Source organism: Oreochromis aureus, linkage group 6, assembly GCF_013358895.1.
Source record: "Oreochromis aureus strain Israel breed Guangdong linkage group 6, ZZ_aureus, whole genome shotgun sequence".
Classification (NCBI taxonomy): Eukaryota; Metazoa; Chordata; class Actinopteri; order Cichliformes; family Cichlidae; genus Oreochromis; species Oreochromis aureus.
The window spans coordinates 10,560,922-10,579,173 of record NC_052947.1 but is presented as its reverse complement, the minus strand read 5'-3'; the positions used below and the strand labels follow the sequence as shown (position 1 = coordinate 10,579,173).

Genomic DNA, 18,252 nt, shown 5'->3' with positions numbered 1-18,252 from the left:
CTAATGAACATGTGTTCATACAAGAAGTGGCACAAATCGTTCCTTAATGCAATGGTAGATATATTTAACCTATATATATGGGTCCTGTGATTTGAATATGCAGGTTAACTGCTTAACACAGTGACTCCACTATATAAACACTTCATTGTGAGTATGCATAGTCTATATGAGTATATATGATTACACACAATTTATGAAAGTAACTATGATTACATGTCTAGTGTATACAGGTATATATGTCATAATAAAATCCACAGCAACTTGAACATGAAAAAGCCTTTGAGTCATTTGTTCAAATACCTTTGGTCCATTTAATAAGAAGGTGTCACATGTTAGGGAGCTGAAACTCCTAAACCCTTTATCCAATTTGAATGTGGATACCTGCACATGACAGCTGAGACCATACACATTTTGTCCATGTCCATTATAAAACTATAATTGGAAAATGTTTCAATAAACAGGTAAAAGTGTTTATGTGTGTATGTAAACTGTATTGAAAATTTGGATTTACAAAGTATGACAATTGCAAATACAGATGTCAGTATGACAGTACACAGAAACTAATGTGTAATAATGTAGCCAAAACAGAACATTAAATGTAGTGTTGACATGCCGCTCCATTTGCAACAAGCATGAACACACTACACACATGTGCACTGCTGTGATCATGATCAGTTTCTAAAAAAGAAAACTGTGGTCGTTTTGCATGTTAACTTAAAGATAATATTAAGAAACAGTGCAAAATATTATGGGAAACATAACCTGCACTAACCAAATGCAGCAGTCTGTGCTTCTGAGATCATGTGCTGTGATAATGGCAACCTACGCTGGGCAGACCACAAACTGCTGAAGAGTAGAACAAGCTAGATGGATCGTTAATAATGGTGATGTTTTCAAAATGGCCACCATTGTTATTATTGTTATGATTGTTATTATGATTTATAATATCATCATCATTATTATTATTCTTATTTTAACATGCTGTAATCATACCTTGTAATAATGTTTGTATAAACATTTTGACATGAGTTAGGACTGAATGTTTCATTATATCACATCACTCCATTAGGTGGGAGCCTGACATACACACAGCACATAAATATATAAATATATATATATATAGGGGAATAATATTAACACTTTATTGAGAACTGAAAGTTACCTGAACATCTAAAATATTCAGGGTAAGACAACTAAACCACATTGCACTTCCTGCAGAGAACAAAAGAACCACAGAGGAAGGACGTTCATGTTTAGTTTCAAAGGTGCTTTGTGTGCCAAACCACTGAACATAAAACAGTCATGTCAGCCCTTCTGTTTTTCAATCGATTTTGAGATGTGAGTAAATGGTGTCTACTTTTATATTTACTGTCAACTTCATGCTTCCACGCTGGTCTCCAACCAACATGTTGCTGACAGGTTTTCGACATGTGTTCCTCTGTTTCATCTTCTACATTTCAGGTATGAGTGATCATTTATACATCATTATAAAAAGATATCTAAAGATAATTTACTTATGTACATTCTAAGGATAGAAAAAAACCACAGGTAATAAGACAATAAATCAGTTTGCTAATAAAAGTTTCTGTTAAAGATGTTAATGGAGGAGAAACCAGGATCTGTGCTTTCAAAGGTTCACCAGTCGATCTGCCCTGCTCAGATCAACATCTGACTTCAAGCAGAAAATGGTTCACTATAGACTGGGATGGTTACAAGTATCTTCAGAGTGAGCTCTCTGTGGATGGACACCGTGTAATGTACATGTCTGAAGAGAAAAACCCAACTTTAACCATCAATGATCTAAGAGAGAGTGATGCAAACACTTACTGCTGCATGAAGACTACAGACAGTCCAGGACGCTGTTGGTTCAATAGAATTACTCTCCAGGTTGTTACAGGTACAGTGATTTTTACCCATCTATTACATTCCAAATGACATCATTGTATAAGTTGTTATCCATCATCCTCTCAGAGCTGCAGGTAAAGGTGATTCCTGCCACAGAGGGACAGACAGTAACACTGATGTGCAGCAGCAGCTGTCCTCTGACTGAAAAGCCTGCAGCCTACATCTGGTACAAGAACAGAGAGTTTCTCTATGAGGACTGGTCTCCCTGGTACCAAGAGCTGCTCAGCAGTGAGGAAGCAGTCACATACTCCTGTGCTGTCAAAGGCTACGAGGATCTCAGAGCCCCTGAAGTCTCTGTGGGTGAGTCATGATGTTTATTGTGCTACAAACCCTTCAGCAAACCCCTGTAAAAATGACCTCAGTACAAACATTTAACCTCATGTCTTTTTGTTCAGATTCCATCGCACAGACATGCTTCAGTGTGACTTATGCTTATGGAAACATGTGTTCTTATAAACAGACATCAGTGGATGAGCCGTGCACCATCACATACCCCAGAGGTGAAGTTTATATCATATTCATTTAACTAAATAATATATGATTAAATAAGTTGTATGATTATACCAATTATAGTGACAAGAAGTCTGTTTATCCTTTTTCAACAGAGGTTCATGTTCAAAGAGTTTCTTCCACCTCAGAGTTTGTAACACTGACCTGTAACACCAGCTGTAACCTGACTGACCATCAAACTGTCTACATGTGGTATCACAACAAAAGAAACTATCATGAGAATCAACATTTTTCAACTCATAACTCTTCAAGAGACACATTCTCTTGTGCAGTTAAAGGCCACAAACATCTTCAATCTAAGGAAGCTTGTAAGTGTCAAATCTATTTTGCCAGCTAATAATGAAATACAGAAAATCAAACAACTTTAAATCTTCCATCTATATTTCAGGTGTTCAGGATAAAAACTGCTGGAGAGTGAATTATGTCAGCAGGAGAATCTGTGCTCTGGAAGGATCTTCAGTGAACATCACAAGTGAATACTCACATCCTGATAACAGGAAGCCAAAGTTTAAATGTTGGAGTAAAAAATGGAGAAAAGATAAAGTGGAAGTTGAAGAGGTGATTGAGGCTGCAGGTCGTGTGGAGTATCAGGACAACATGAAGAACCAACACATCCTGACCATCAACAACCTGAAGAAGAATGACTCAGGAGGATACACATTCAGATTCCAGAAAGATCATGAAGGATGGACACAGTCTGATCTGCCTGGAGTCTTTTTGATTGTCACAGGTAAATCTAAACTCCTCACTCAGCAGACTTTACTCATGAATGTCTGAACAGAGCAGAGGTGAAAGAAATATTCAGTTTGGGTGAAAATGGCAACGTTACACTACATTCAAACAGCATGTCTAGAGTGGCGAGCAAGCCATCAGGTCGGCCATCAACTCCGTTCCACTTATCTGGCAGTCCGATCCGGGGTTCCACGCTCACCAGCGTTGGCTGACGTTGCAGCGCGGTGGCGGAAATGGAAATTTGGAGGACAGTTCCAGTGAGAGATTCCACTTTTGTGCTCAACCGATCCACCACGCCACGAAGGTATATCACTTCGGCTTTCAGCCGTTCGAATTCCGCTGGGTCTATGACGGGCTCAGACATCCTGTCACGATCGGGGGAAATGCGCGAATTAAACACAGCAATTCGGCGTGCCCGTGTGGCGTGCTGGCTAGACCCAAATGCGGCGAAGGCTAGTGATGGGTTTGGACAGGCACGCAGTTACTCTAGTAACGATTGGTGCACAAACCACGGCTTCGGAACCGACGTTACAGACGGAGAGCGAACTTAGCCGGGATGAGCAGATGAGTCAAGAGAGAAAACACTCACAGTTGCTGAAGCAGGCAGAGACTGACGTCGGCAAGGATTTGGAGCTCCTGACATGAAGAGATCGATGTCTGAGCGGAGAACAGGTGGGTGTTGTCTCTCTTTTAAGCCCGACCCCGTGATCAGCTGATCACTGCCTGACAGGACCCCCCCCCCCAAAGACAGTGTAGACAGGATCCCCATCGATGAACCTGGGCGGGGGCGGGGCCGGGGAGGGAGGTGCCAGCGAGTAAGTAACGCGCCGCTTGAGCTGCAAGACGTGGAAAACAGGGTGGACCTTCATGGCGGATGGAAGCCAGAGACGGTAAGTTATGGGGTTGAGCTGGGCAGTGATCTCATATGGGCCAATGAACCTAGGAGTGAGCTTCCTGGACTTGGTACGGAGCCTCAGGTGCCTCGTGGAGAGCCAGACGCGATCCCCTGGCTGAAAAGGATGACCCGGACGGTGGCGGTGACGATGCTGCTTAGTGTACCGAGCGTTGGATCGGGAAATGGCAGCCCGCGCCTTGATCCAGGCCTGACGACAGCGGCGGTCCATCCGTTCAGCCGCAGGTACTTCAACCTCCACCTCCTGATGGTTGAAGATAGGAGGATGGAAACCATGACAGACTTCAAAGGGCGAGAGACCGGTGGCAGAAGAGATGTAAAGGTTATGAGACAGCTCAGCCCACAGCAGGTAACAAGGCCAAAGCGACGGTTGGGCGGAGACAAAGCACCTTAAAAAGCGCCCCAGTTGTTGATTGGTCCTTTCAACCTGCCCGTTGGTCTGAGGGTGGTAGCCGGATGAGAGGCTGGGAGAGGCTCCAATCAGATGGCAAAAGGCTTTCCAAAACCTCACAGTGAACTGGGGCCCCCTGTCGGAGACTATGTCCTTGGGGAATCCATGAAGCCGGATGACATGGGCCAAGATGAGCTCGGCCGTCCGTTTAGCAGAAGGGAGGCCAGCCAGTGCAACCAGGTGCACCGTTTTTGAAAACCGGTCCACAAAGGTGAGGATGGTGTCGAGACCGTCCACGGACGGGAGGCCGGTGACAAAGTCATGGCCGACATGGGACCAGGGACGTCTGGGCACAGGGAGAGGGTGAAGGTCACCAGCTGAAGGTTGAGTCGAGGACTTAGCCTGAGCACAGATGTCACAGGCGGAAACAAATTCACGGACGTCCCCAGTCATGGAGGGCCACCAGAAGGCACGACGGAGGAGTTGAAGGGTCCTGTTGGGCCCCGGGTGACCAGAGAGCAGGGAGGAGTGAGCCCAAAGCAAGGCCTCCTGACGGCACCGGGAGGGCACATAGAGCCTCCCTGCAGGGGTGTCAGGCGGAGATGGTTCGGCAACCAGGGCATCCCGGATGGAGTCCTCCAGGGGCCACCGAAGGGGGGCAGCAAACCGATGGGCAGGTAGGATGGGTCCAGGGTCCGACGTAAGACCATCCTGGGCAAACTGTCTGGAGAGGGCGTCCCCCTTAGTGTTCTTGGAACCAGCACGGTAGGCGAGGTGGAAATTGTAAGACTCAAAGAATAGGGCCCAACGAGCCTGCCTTGGGTTGAGCTGCTTGGCCGTTCGAATATGGATCAGGTTCTGATGATCAGTCCAGATCAGGAATGGGTCCTTCGCTCCCAGAAGCCAATGCCGCCACTCTTCTAAGGCCCACTTGATGGCCAGGAGTTCGCGGTCCCCGACACCGTACCGTTGCTGCGTGGGAGAAAATTTCCTGGAGAAATAGCAGCATGGGTGAAGTTTTCCATCTGGGCCATGTTGGGAAAGGATGGCGCCGGCGCCGACATCAGAGGCATCCACCTCCACCACAAAAGCTCTGGCAGGATGAGGGTGGAGTAGGATGGGGGCCGTAGCAAGGTTATTATCGTTAACGAAAACTAACGAAATAACGAAAACTAGAAGTGAAAAAACATTTTCGTTAACGGAAATAAAAATAAAAACAAAAAAAGGAAAACTAACTAAAACTGTAATGAGTGTTCACAAAACTAACTAAAATTAACTGAATTTATAGCAAAAATGCGTTTAGTTTTCGTTGATGTGTGCGTGTCATACAATAGTCAGGGTGAAAAGAAGTTTAGTTTCAGGTTTTTTCTTGCTGTGTCTCATTATGCCAGCAGGTGGCAAAGTACGTTAGTCGAGTCGTCTGTGTTGGTGCTCCGTCCACGCGCAGAATCATGTCAGGAAAAGTCTGGAGAAAGCGCCAGAGTCCAATTTGGGATTACTTTGAATATGACTGTGTTTTGGATAAAGCAAGTGTGTTGTAGTGGAACGAGACAAATTATGAGGGACATTTCTTAAAGGAAAAGAATCCCACAAACCTTAAAGTGCACTTGAAAAGCTCACACAAGAAGGCTAACCTAGCTTACCTTGACAAAGTAAGGGAGCACACTCAACCCTCATCCCCAGAAACAGAAGCTAACCCCAGGCAAGGCAGCGTGATGCATCCCGAGACAACAGGACTGGGATATCTACATAACTGTGTGAGTCAATTGCCTTAACACCCGGTGCTGCAAGAGTCTCATTGCGGCCAAGATATACATTTTATAGTTGCCTGGTATCAATGGTTGTTCATCTGCCTTTATTTATTTATTTAAAGAACCCATAGGTGGGAATGTGAGTTGTCTGTCTCTGCGTGTTAGCCCTGCGACAGACAGGCGACCTGTCCAGGGTGCAGGGTATGGTAGCTGGAATAGCAACATACCCAAGGATAAGCAGAAGAGAATGACTGATATGATGAAACTGGGATTTTGTTACACTTTATTGCAAACACAACTAAAACTATAACTGAAACTAATCAAAACTAAACTGAAACTAAGGATTTTCAAAAAAATAAAAACTAAACTAAACTAGCAAACAATTGGTAAAAACTAATTAAAACTACCTCTCCGTGAATCGCTACCTTATCGTGGTGGAGGGGTTTGTGTGTCCCAGGGATCCCAGGGGCTATGTTGTCTGGGGGCTTTTGCCCCCTGGTAGGGTCTCCCATGGCAAATTGGTCTTGGGTGAGGGACCAGAAAAAAAGAGCGATTCAGAAGACCCTTATGAAGAGAATATCAAGGGAACAGTTTACCCTGCCCGGGATAGGGTTACCGGGGCCCTGCCCTGGAGCCAGGCCCGGGGAGGGTGCCCGAGGGCGAGCGTCTGGTGGCCGGGCCTTAGTCCATGGGGCCCGGCCGGGCACAGCCCGAAGAGGAGACATGGGCCCATCCTCCCGCAGGCCCACCACCCGCAGGAGGCGCCATAGGGGTCGGGTGCATTGTGTGCTGGGCGGCGGCCAGGAGCGGAGGCCCTGGCGGACTGATCCCCGGCTGCCAAGACTGGCAATAGGGACATGGAATGTCACCTCTCTGGTGGGGAAGGAGCCTGAGTTAGTGCGTGAGGTTGAGAGGTACCGGCTAGATATAGTCGGGCTCACCTCTACGCATGGCTTGGGCTCTGGAACCAGTCTCCTGGAGAGGGGCTGGACTCTGTCTCAGTCTGGAGTTGCCCCTGGTGAGAGGCGGCGGGCTGGGGTGGGTATTCTAATATCCCTCGGCTTGCTGCCGGCACGTTGGGGTTTTTCGGTGTGGATGAGAGGGTTTGTTCCCTGCGCCTTAGGGTCGGGGAACGGGTCCTGACTGTCATCTGCGCTTATGCGCCGAGTGGCAGTTCAGAGTACCCAGCCTTCTTAGAGTCCCTGGGGGGGGGGGTGCTGGAAGGTGCCCCATCTGGAGACTCTGTTGTCCTGCTGGGAGACTTCAATGCTCACGTGGGTAACAACAGCGAGACCTGGAGGGGCGTGATCGGGAGGAACGGCCTCCCTGATCTGAATCCGAGCGGTGTTTTGTTATTGGACTTCTGTGCAAATCACAGTTTGGCCATAATGAACACCTTGTTCGAACATAAGAGTGTCCATAAGTGCACGTGGCACCAGGACGCTCTAGGCCGCAGGTCAATGATCGATTTTGTAATCGTATCACCAGACCTGTGACCATATGTTCTGGACACTCGGGTAAAGAGAGGGGCTGAGCTGTCAACTGATCACCACCTGGTGGTGAGTTGGATCAGGTGGCGGGGGAGGACGCTGGACAGACCCGGTGCACCTAAACGCGTAGTGAGGGTGTGCTGGGAACGTCTAGCAGAGGCCCCAGTCTGCGAGATCTTCAACGCACACCTCCGGCAGAGCTTCAACAGCATTCCGAGGGAGACTGGGGACATTGAGTCCGAATGGACCATGTTCAGCGTCTCCATCGCGAAGCTGCTGCATTGAGCTGCGGCCGCAAGGTGGTTGGTGCCTGCCGTGGTGGTAATCCCGAACCAAATGGTGGACACCAGAGGTGAAGGGAGCCACCAGGCTGAAGAAGGAGTCCCATCGGGCTTGGTTAGCCTGTGGGACTCGGAGGCAGCCGACAGGTATCGACAGGCCAAGCGGAATGCGGCTCGGACAGTGGCTGAAGCAAAAACTCGGGTGTGGGAGGAGTTCGGAGAGGCCATGGAAAAAGACTTTCAGACTGCCTCGACGAGATTCTGGCAAACCGTCAGGCGCCTCAGGAGGGAAAGCGGTGCTCTACCTGCACTGTGTATAGTGCTGGCGGAGCGCTGCCGACGCCGACTGAGAAAATTGTCAGGCGGTGGAAGGAATACTGAGGACCTCCTTAATCCCACTGACACGTCTTCCGAGGAGGAAGCAGAGTCTGGGGATGAGGGAATGACCCGCCAATTTCGGGGCGAGGTCACTGAGGCAGTTAAACAACTCCTTGGTGGCAGAGCCCCTGGTGTTGATGAGGTCCGCCCGAGTTCCTGAAGGCTCTGGACGTTGTAGGGCTGTCCTGGTTGACACGCCTCTACAATGTTGCGTGGAGATCAGGGCAGTACCCTGGATTGGCAGACCGGGGTGATGGTCCCCATCTTTAAGAAGGGAGACCGGAGGGTGTGTTTCAACTACAGGGGATCACACTCCTCAGCCTCCCTGGGAAAGTCTATGCCAGGGTGCTGGAAAGGAGAGTTCGTCCGCTAGTCGAACCTCGGATACAGGAGGAACAATGCGGTTTTCGTCCTGGTCGCGGAACACTGGACCAGCTCTTTATCCTCTCAAGGATACTTGAGGGTGCATGGGAGTTTGCCCAACCAGTCTACATGTGTTTTGTGGACTTGGAGAAGGCATTTGACCGTGTCCTCGGGGTGTCCTGTGGGAGGTGTTATGGAGTATGGGGTGTCTGGCCCATTGCTACGGGCCATTCGATCCCTATACAACCGTTGCAAGAGTTTGGTTCGCATTGCCGGCAATAAGTCGGACTCGTTCCCGGTGGGTGATGGGCTCCGCCAGGGCTGCCCTTTGTCACCGGTTCTGTTCATAATTTTATGGACAGGATTTCTAAGGCGCAGCCAAGTGGCGGAGGGCTTTCGCTTTGGTGGCCTCAGAATCTCATCTCTGCTTTTTGCGGATGATGTGGTTCTGCTGGCTTCATCAGGTGAAGGCCTTCAGCTCGCACTGGAACGGTTCGCAGCCGAGTGTGAAGCAGCGGGAATGAGGATCAGCACCTCCAAATCTGAGGCCATGGTTCTCAGCCGGAAAAGGGTGGAGTGCCCACTCCGGGTCGGGATGAGTTCCTGCCCCAAGTGGAGGAGTTCAAGTATCTCGGGGTCTTGTTCGCGAGTGATGGGAGAAGGGAGCGGAGATCGACAGGACGGATTGGTGCTGCGGCTGCAGTGATGCGGACGCTGCACCAGTCTGTCGTGGTGAAGAGGGAGCTGAGTGTAAAAGCGAAGCTCTCAATTTACCGGTCGATCTACGTCCCTACCCTCACCTATGGCCACGAGCTGTGGGTAGTGACCGAAAGAACGAGATCGCGGATACAAGTGGCAGAAATGAGCTTCCTCCGAAGGGTGGCTGGCCTCTCCCTTAGAGATAGGGTGAGAAGTTCGGCCATCCGGGAGGGGCTCAGAGTAGAGCCGCTGCTCCTCCACATCGAAAGGAGCCAGTTGAGGTGGTTCGGGCATCTGACAAGGATGCCTCCTGGGCGCCTCCTGGGTGAGGTGTTCGGGCATGTCCCACCGGGAGGAGGCCCCGGGCAGACCCAGGACACGCTGGAGAGATTATATCTCTCGGCTGGCCTGGGAACGCATTTGGTGTTCCCCGGATAAGCTGGAGGAGGTGGCTGGGGAGAGGGAGGTCTGGGCTTCTCTGCTTAGGCTGCTGCCCCCGCGACCCGGCCTCGGATAAAGCGGATGAAGATGGATGGATGGATGGATGGATAATTAAAACTAATATAAAATTGAAAATCTGAAGACAAAACGAAATAAAAATAAAAACTAATGAAAACTGCAAAACTATTGTAACAACCGCAGGTTAGTACAGCTGAACTGGCTAAACTGCTCACTAGCTAAAACGGCTAGCGGTGCGCTAGCAGCTATCGCTGAACTTTCGCCACGAATGGAGAGCGCTCGTGCCCCATACACCGCGCGACCCCGAGCGTCTCAACAGCAGGCTTATAATCCCCAAATGATCCAGCAGGAGGCAGTAGTGGTTCACACCAGTCATTTATTTACCATCTTTTTTCCTACCACTTTAACGCTGCTGACACCGAACCCCTATCTCGCTCCCACCACATAGAGTCGCGGTGTCAGCCAACCATGCCAATTCAACCCGCTCCACAGAACACACATCAACTTCACTGTGGCTTACATTAACATAACACTAACACAACATGTGAATCAAACACATAGGAACTAGCAGAACGATAGAAAACACAGACAACACAATACCCAGAATGCACCTGGCTAACAACCCCAGCCAGGTCATTACACTATTAAAACCCTGGGCCGTAGTGAACCGGTGAATAAGGTCCCAGAATGCCTGTTTTGCGCTTGGGGAGAGGCAGAAGGGTTTAGGCAGGTTAGCTGGTTTAGTGAGAGATGTCAGCGGGGCGACAATGGTGCTGAAATTTCGGATAAAGCGCTGATAGAAATTGGCAAAGCCCAGGAAGCTCTGAAGCTGCTTAAGGCTGGAGGGCTGAGGCCACTGGGTCACGGCTTGGACCCTCTGCGGGTCCATGGTTAGGCCGTCGGAGGAGATAGTGAAGCCGAGGAAGGTGGTGGACCGCTGATGGAAAACACACTTCTCCAGTTTGCAGAACAGCTGGTACTCGAGCAGCCTGTTCAGCACGGCCCTCACATGGCGAATATGGTCCACTTCGGTGTGGGAGTAGATCAAGATGTCGTCTAGATAAGCAAACACCCACCGGCCTAGCATATCACGCAAGACATCGTTGATCAGATGTTGGAAGACAGCAGGGCTGTTGCAGAGGCCGAAGGGCATCACGAGGTACTCCCAGTGTCCGTTAGGGATGATGAAGGCCGTCTTCCATTCGTCCCCTTCCCTGATGCGCACCAAGTTGTAGGCGCTGTGTAGGTCCAATTTGGTGAAGATGCAGGCCTGGGAGAGGGAGTCAAGTGCAGTGGATAGCAGGGGAAGAGGATGGCGGTTCTTGATAGTGACTTTATTCAGGCCCCGATAATCAATACAGGGGCGGAGCCCGCCATCTTTCTTCTTGACAAAGGAGAATCCAGCAGCAGCAGGAGAGGTGGAAGGGTGAATGAAGCCCTGTTGGAGAGCCTCAGCAACATACTCCTCCATGGCCTTAGTCTCTTCAGGAAACAGAGAGAACAGGCGACCGCGAGGGGGCACCGCTCCCGGGAGGAGTTCAAAGGCCATGTCGTAGGAACGATGAGGAAGTAGAATGGAGGCTCGCCTCTTACTAAAGACTTCAGATAGGTCGTGGTAGGCCGGAGGGATCTTATCCAGATCAATGGGCTCCGGGGGAGAGGCCTCTTCCGACTTGGAGTTCACTTTGGTCCGAGAGAGAAGGCAGTGGTGTGGACATTGGGGACCCCAATACAGGATCTGGCAGGACGACCAGGAGATGTGGGGGTCATGCTGACGGAACCAGGGGTATCCTAGGATGAGAGGGGAGGAAGTGGCCGAGACCACTAGAAACCGGATCTCCTCCTGATGATCCCCGATAGACATGTGGACCGGCCGGGTCTGGAACTGGATCCGGTAGGGTTGGAGGGGTCGCCCATCTACGGAGGTCACCAGGAGGAATCGATCAACAGGGGTTAACGGAATGCGAAGTCGAGAGGCTAGTTTCTGGTTGATGTTCTCGGCTGCTCCGGTATCCAGGAGAGCTTCAGATGAGAACTGCTGGTGCTTCAGGTGGAATATTACTGGTAACAGAAAACGAGAGGGGTCAGAGGAATGGGATGGGCCAGGTGGGACTCCCCGGCAGTCTACCTGGCGTCGTCGTTTCCCGGGCGCAGCGGGCACTGGGGATGACGGTGTTGAGCTGATCCACAATAGGCACAGAGAGCCTCACGCCAGCGTCTCTCTCTCTCCTCTTTAGACAGTCTACCCAGCTGCATGGGCTCCCCGCTGGACGTGCTGCTTGGGCTAGCGGCTGCTCCTTCAGAGGGGGGAGGAGACTGCGAAGACGTGGCCCTCAGAGGCTGGGAGGGTTTAAAGGCCCGAGGGGTGTGGCGAGGCCGCGGCATCACTTGTTGGTCGATCTTCAGGGCGAGGTCCACGACCTCATCCAGAGTTTTGGGGGCCTCACAACCGGTCATCTCATCTCGGATATAATCAGCCAGCCCCTCCAAAAAGATGGATCGTAGAGAAGCATCTCCCCAATTTAGCTTGGCGGCCAGGGTACGGAATTGTGAAGCAAAGTGACAGACTGGTCGGTTGCCCTGGCGTAAATGAAGCAGCTGTGACTCCACTTCCACTTCACTGCTCGGGGGAACAAATGTCTTCTTTAATTCCTCCACGAACAGGGCGTAGTCATTGCAAGCTCCGGATTTATTGTTGAAGAGAGCCGCGGCCCATTCCTGGGCCTGGCCAGACAAGAGAGAGGTTAACATTGCAACTTTTGCGCGGGCGGTGGCGTATTTAGTGGGCTGACATTCAAACAGCATGTCTAGAGTGGCGAGCAAGCCATCAGGTCGGCCATCAACTCCGTTCCACTTATCTGGCAGTCCGATCCGGGGTTCCACGCTCACCAGCGTTGGCTGACGTTGCAGCGCGGTGGCGGAAGTGGAAATTTGGAGGACAGTTCCAGTGAGAGATTCCACTTTTGTGCTCAACCGATCCACCACGCCGCGAAGGTATATCACTTCGGCTTTCAGCCGTTCGAATTCCGCTGGGTCTATGACGGGCTCAGACATCCTGTCACGATCGGGGGAAATGCGCGAATTAAACACAGCAATTTGGCGTGCCCATGTGGCGTGCTGGCTAGACCCAAACGCGGCGAAGGCTAATGATGGGTTTGGACAGGCACGCAGTTACTCTAGTAACGATTGGTGCACAAACCACGGCTTCGGAACCGACGTTACAGACGGAGAGCGAACTTAGCCGGGATGAGCAGATGAGTCAAGAGAGAAAACACTCACAGTTGCTGAAGCAGGCAGAGACTGACGTCGGCAAGGATTTGGAGCTCCTGACATGAAGAGATCAATGTCTGAGCGGAGAACAGGTGGGTGGTGTCTCTCTTTTAAGCCCGACCCCATGATCAGCTGATCACTGCCTGACAGTTGCAATTTTCACTTTGGTTGTTTATGGTTCGGGTTTGAACAACCTGGATACTGTTGTTTTGTTTGATCTACAGCTGTCATGTACAGCTGTTCAGCAGCCAAGGCAGGACCCAAACACAGGACTCAGAAACAATATAGTGGAATAAACTAAAAGAAGCAACTTTATTTGCTGAATACAGCTGGATCGACTACTGACTAACAGGATGGGGGAAGCAAAAATGAACACAATGAACACAGGATGAGAGGCTGTGAAAATAAAACAGGAATTATGATAAACACAGGCTTAACATCGGGGCCAGAGGGAAACAGACATGGGGACATGACTGACTGTGGAAACAGAAAGGGAACACAAACCACTGAGACAAGAGAAAAACAAACGTGAAAACTTGACTCGCTAAATACTGGAGAAGACTAGACACTGAGGGAGAAAATCTCAAAAATTGCAAAGAACTGAAGACTAACTAAAACATACTTAATACATGCTGTACAAATAACCCTGAACGTAAGAATCAGATAGGATATTAAAAACTAAACAGCATAATGTCCAGAAACTTAGAAACACAGACCCAGTACGGTGACAGCATGAATTACTCCCATTTCATCAGTTGACTTTTTGACATCCATGAGCATGAACATATCACTTAATTGTCCACTTTAAATGAGGTCAGAAAAACACTTGGAACAACACATTGTCTAGATAATTGAACATGCTTTTTTGATTTATTTTTTATCAACATCATCCATAAAGGTCTCATTTCAAAATATTTTCATATTTTAGTTTAATAGAAAAAAAATTTAAAGTCACATAAAAAAACAGTAGTGGAATACAAATATAAATTTGCACAAAAACAAAATAACACTCACCCTAAATTTTTACTTTCAGAGCTGAAAGTGAAGATGAGTCCTTCTGCAGTGGTGACAGAGGGTCAGAGAGTCACACTGACCTGCAGTACCAGCTGTCCTCTGACTGACAACACAAACTACATTTGGTACTTGAACAGTCGACCTCTGACCCCGAGAGAGAACCAGAACAAACATCTGATCCTAGACCCAGTCAGCAGGGAGGATGCAGGAAGCTACTCCTGTGCTGTGAAAACCAACGAAGATATCAGCTCTGCTCCAAAGACTCTCACTGTCCAAAGTATCACAGGAACATGGACACCAGCAGCTGCAGGAGTTTCTGCAGCTCTGCTGCTTTTAATACTTCTCACTGTCTGCTGGTGGAGGAGGTGAGTAAAACTGTGATCTCATTCAGATCAATAGTATTCATCTGATATTGTTTTAGTTGTGTATATATATACACACACACACACACACACACACACACACATGTATACATATATATATATGTATATATGTATATATATTTGCTCTTTTTTTACAAATCAGAAAAAAGAGGATTTCAAACCAGCCTTCAAGAAGTGCAACACTAGGCAACAAACAGCAGGTACAAAACAAGACACAAACAATGCTGCTGAAATTGAAAGAAAAAATCCCCATTGTCAACCTTATTTTTGTTCACATAACTCCATTCTATTTTACTTTTTCATTTATAATCATTATCATAATTATCAATAATTGTCATTTAATCAGGTATTTTAAATATATATACATTTATTGTGGGCATGAATAACAAAGCAATTTGGGGGTTTTAATGATTGCTTTCAACTGTTGTTTTTCAGGCGTGGAATTATTGCACAGAATACAGTGTTTTAATTAAGTTTATAAAACACTTAAGTGCATTTATTTTAGATTTTAGATTTTAGATTTTACATACGGGTTCAAATAGATACATATCTCCCAATAATATTTGTTCAAATGTCCTTTAGCAGGTTGCAGCTTAGCCAGACATTTTTAGTAGAGATCAACAACACTCTGGCATATTTCCGCTTGCTTATTGGACCACTTATCTTTAAATAAGTGGAATTCATCTTCATTTGTTGGTTTCCTGCCATGTTCCTGGCTTTAAGCATAGTTCACAAATTTTCAACAGGGTTGAGGCTGGGGCTTTGAAAAGGCTATTAAGCTTAATGTAAGGCTGCCTTATTTATTCCAGAACCAGTTTTGATGTATGTTTGGGATCATTGCCCTGCAGGAATACCCAACTCTGTTTAAGTTTCAAACATTTAGCTGTTTTAGAATAGTTTGGAGGTAGCACTCAACTTTCTTCTTTTGTTCATCCACTTTGTGCAATTTGCCAGTTCCAAAGGCAGCAAAGCAGCTCGAGAGCATGACCATAATACCACCACCCTGCTTGATGATAGGTTCATAGGTTTGAAAGCCTCATCTTAACTCCTCCAAACATACATTTTGTCATTTTGACCAAATAGCTCAATTTTTGTCTCATTTGGCGACAAAATTGTTCTCCAGAAAAAATTTGGTGTTTAGATATGGGAAGCTAGAATTTTCAGTTAAGCTGGAAGGGGTTTATTTTGGGGCAGGAGCTTCTTTCTTGTCAGCATCCTCTGAGTCCATTACAGTGTAAAATATGTTTTCACTGTGGACAGTGTTCCAGCAGTTTCCAGGTTATGGCAGGCTTGATTCTTGGTTGTTTCTGGGTTAATCCTGAACATCCTAACTAATTTCCTCTCATCTGAGGGTGACGGTTTAGGTCTTCCTCGTGGCCTAGGCAAAGTGGTCACACATCAAAATAACTTACACTTGTATACAGCTATTTGAAATGATGGTCTTGCTATCTGCAGTTGTTTAGAATTGGCTTCTGACGCTTTTGTTTGATTGTTCTTTTTATTTATTTATTTTTTATTATTTAAAAATGGATGCTGTACAACTAGTCAACCCTGGAAAAACAACAGTTCAAAGCAGTCATCAAGAGCCTAACTTTACTGTGAGGTTCATGCCCATTATGAATATATATAAACTTCTGACCACAGCTTATATGTACACTTTATTTATCTGAATCCATTTATTTTAATTTCAGATTCATTTTATCAATGTATTTCTTTTTTCTTATTGCATTTTAATGAGCTACATAATCTACTTATCTATTTGTTTGTTCTGCTTTACTTAATTATAATTGTTATAGCAAAGGAATTTCACAGATTTTATAGTTTATATTTTGTCACCTCACAAACCTGCTGGTCAGAGTATCATTAATGAAAATGACCTATAACCCAGTATGTTGTTTGTCTTCCTCCTCAGGTGAACCCTGATCCCATATATGAAAACATCCCAAATCATTATTGCAGACTGCACCTACCTATGACCCACACAACTGATCTTTACTGCAATATTGACCCACTGCCTGTTCACTAAAGTAACTTTGTTACCATAGTGATTTAAAGGGCCTTTTTCTCTTATAGCTTCCACAACACAGCAGCGACACCACATTTGGTGGACCTGCCAATGGTTTTCATACTGTTGTGGAAGTTTTCCATTTAAATAAAGCCTGCAGACGAGTGGTAGCTAACATTCTTTAATCAAAAACAAAGAACAGACAAACCAGGCTTGTGGAGAGCCTGCATGATTGCGGGGCAGATGGTCAGCAGAGTCTCACCTGAGTCTAACATGGCTCTCAGTTAAATGCCTTCTCCAGGAACAAAAGGCAGTACACAGTTGTTTCACACCTTAAGGTTCACGCTCCCTTGCTACCTCCCAGAGTCCTCAAAGAGACAAAAGATTCTTCCTGTGGATCTGTCTGCTTCCCCCAACTTCCTTACTAGACCCCCACCATCTGTCTTACTGTATGAGTGTGAGACATGTTAAAATCCAGTGGCACCAAGGCATTATACAATAAAATAATGTGATTAATACATAAGTAAAAGAATTCCTATACAATACTCTGGAACATAAATTACAATAGAAATTGTTCTTGAACTTTTCAGTTATAAAATGTATGTTATTGAAACATATGTAACAAATGAAAGATGACAAACACAACAATTTGTGTTTGAGTACAGTTGAGTGACATTTTCTCAACATTTTTTATGCACCATATCCAAAAACCACCTGAAGTCTCAATTCTCACTTTACGACCCTCATAGTTTTCCAAAGAAATTGTAATGACATTTATGGCAATAAATGTGGTTAATGTTTGAATTCGTCCTTGTGGTTTCATATGTGTTCTGACTGAGAAACACTGTCCTCTGAATACTGAGAGACACTCTTCACTACAAATCTAATCTTTACAAAACTAGTCATGTTATGATTAGCAAATAAGGGAACCACTTGACAAAATGTGCGAGACAAGGAAGTAAAAGTGTCCAGTGCACAAACATAGAACAAGACAGGGGGAGGCAACAAATGAAAACAAGTGGGGGGAGATGACTACAGCTACTCATACTGAAACCAACATGCTCTACATTACAGAGAACTCATTCCTAAAACAGAGATAAACAGAAAGCAGAGACTCTAAACAGCAACTCAAACTTTAAAACGTGAACTAAGAATTCACATTTTAAAGTTTAAAGAATTGTTGTTACCCAACAAAGAGTCAAAAAACAGGAACCATTAGAAATCATAAAGAAGGAAGTGATTCTGCTGCTGTTAAAGCTGTATGCAGTTTGTCGGCAGACACACTCACAGTAAACAGTTTGTCTATTCTGTTTTCATCTGTCCCATAAAACTACTATTTATGTTTTTTTACATTCACTCATATTTTTGAAATTTTATGGAGTGACAGAAACTGCAGTTGTAAAAAAGATGATTAACTTCATCACAGAGTCAACTTTCTGACTAGAAGCTTAAGTGTGCTAAAGCCATGTTCTTACAGTAGCAGCAGCTGGTGTTTGTTTCTGGGTTTTATTGTTTCTCTCAGAGTAGTTTTGTGTTTCCTTTTTTATAGAACTGAACAGTGCAAAATGTTTCGGTTTCCCTTGATGGTGCTAAAGTACAAATGTATTGAAAATATTTACCAAGTGGTTTTACAAAATAGGAGACTTTCTGTTGTTCTGCTGTTATGCCGTGTGGAGCGTATTAATGTCACGGGTTCTGGTCACTTACA

The 18,252-nt window shown here is 46.7% G+C and overlaps 1 protein-coding gene across 1 annotated transcript; it reads left to right on the top strand.

Moving 5' to 3' along the window:
• Positions 1–1,325: 1,325 nt before the first annotated feature.
• LOC120440443 lies at positions 1,326–16,749 on the top strand. Its single transcript, XM_039612950.1, has 9 exons — positions 1,326–1,461; positions 1,595–1,897; positions 1,972–2,205; positions 2,301–2,405; positions 2,511–2,723; positions 2,804–3,145; positions 14,176–14,521; positions 14,682–14,739; positions 16,452–16,749. Exons 1-9 carry the CDS (start codon positions 1,347–1,349, stop codon positions 16,563–16,565), a joined length of 1,830 nt encoding a protein of 609 aa, XP_039468884.1. The 5' UTR covers positions 1,326–1,346; the 3' UTR covers positions 16,566–16,749.
• Positions 16,750–18,252: the final 1,503 nt, after the last annotated feature.

Excerpts from the sequence above, each read along its gene's own strand:
- LOC120440443 (XM_039612950.1), top strand. The coding sequence starts at position 1,347 with ATGGTGTCTACTTTTATATTTACTGTCAACTTCATGCTTCCACGCTGG. Across the intron at positions 2,406-2,510 it reads CACCATCACATACCCCAGAG|AGGTTCATGTTCAAAGAGTT; the intron begins GTGAAGTTTATA and ends CTTTTTCAACAG. Across the intron at positions 2,724-2,803 it reads TCTTCAATCTAAGGAAGCTT|GTGTTCAGGATAAAAACTGC; the intron begins GTAAGTGTCAAA and ends TCTATATTTCAG.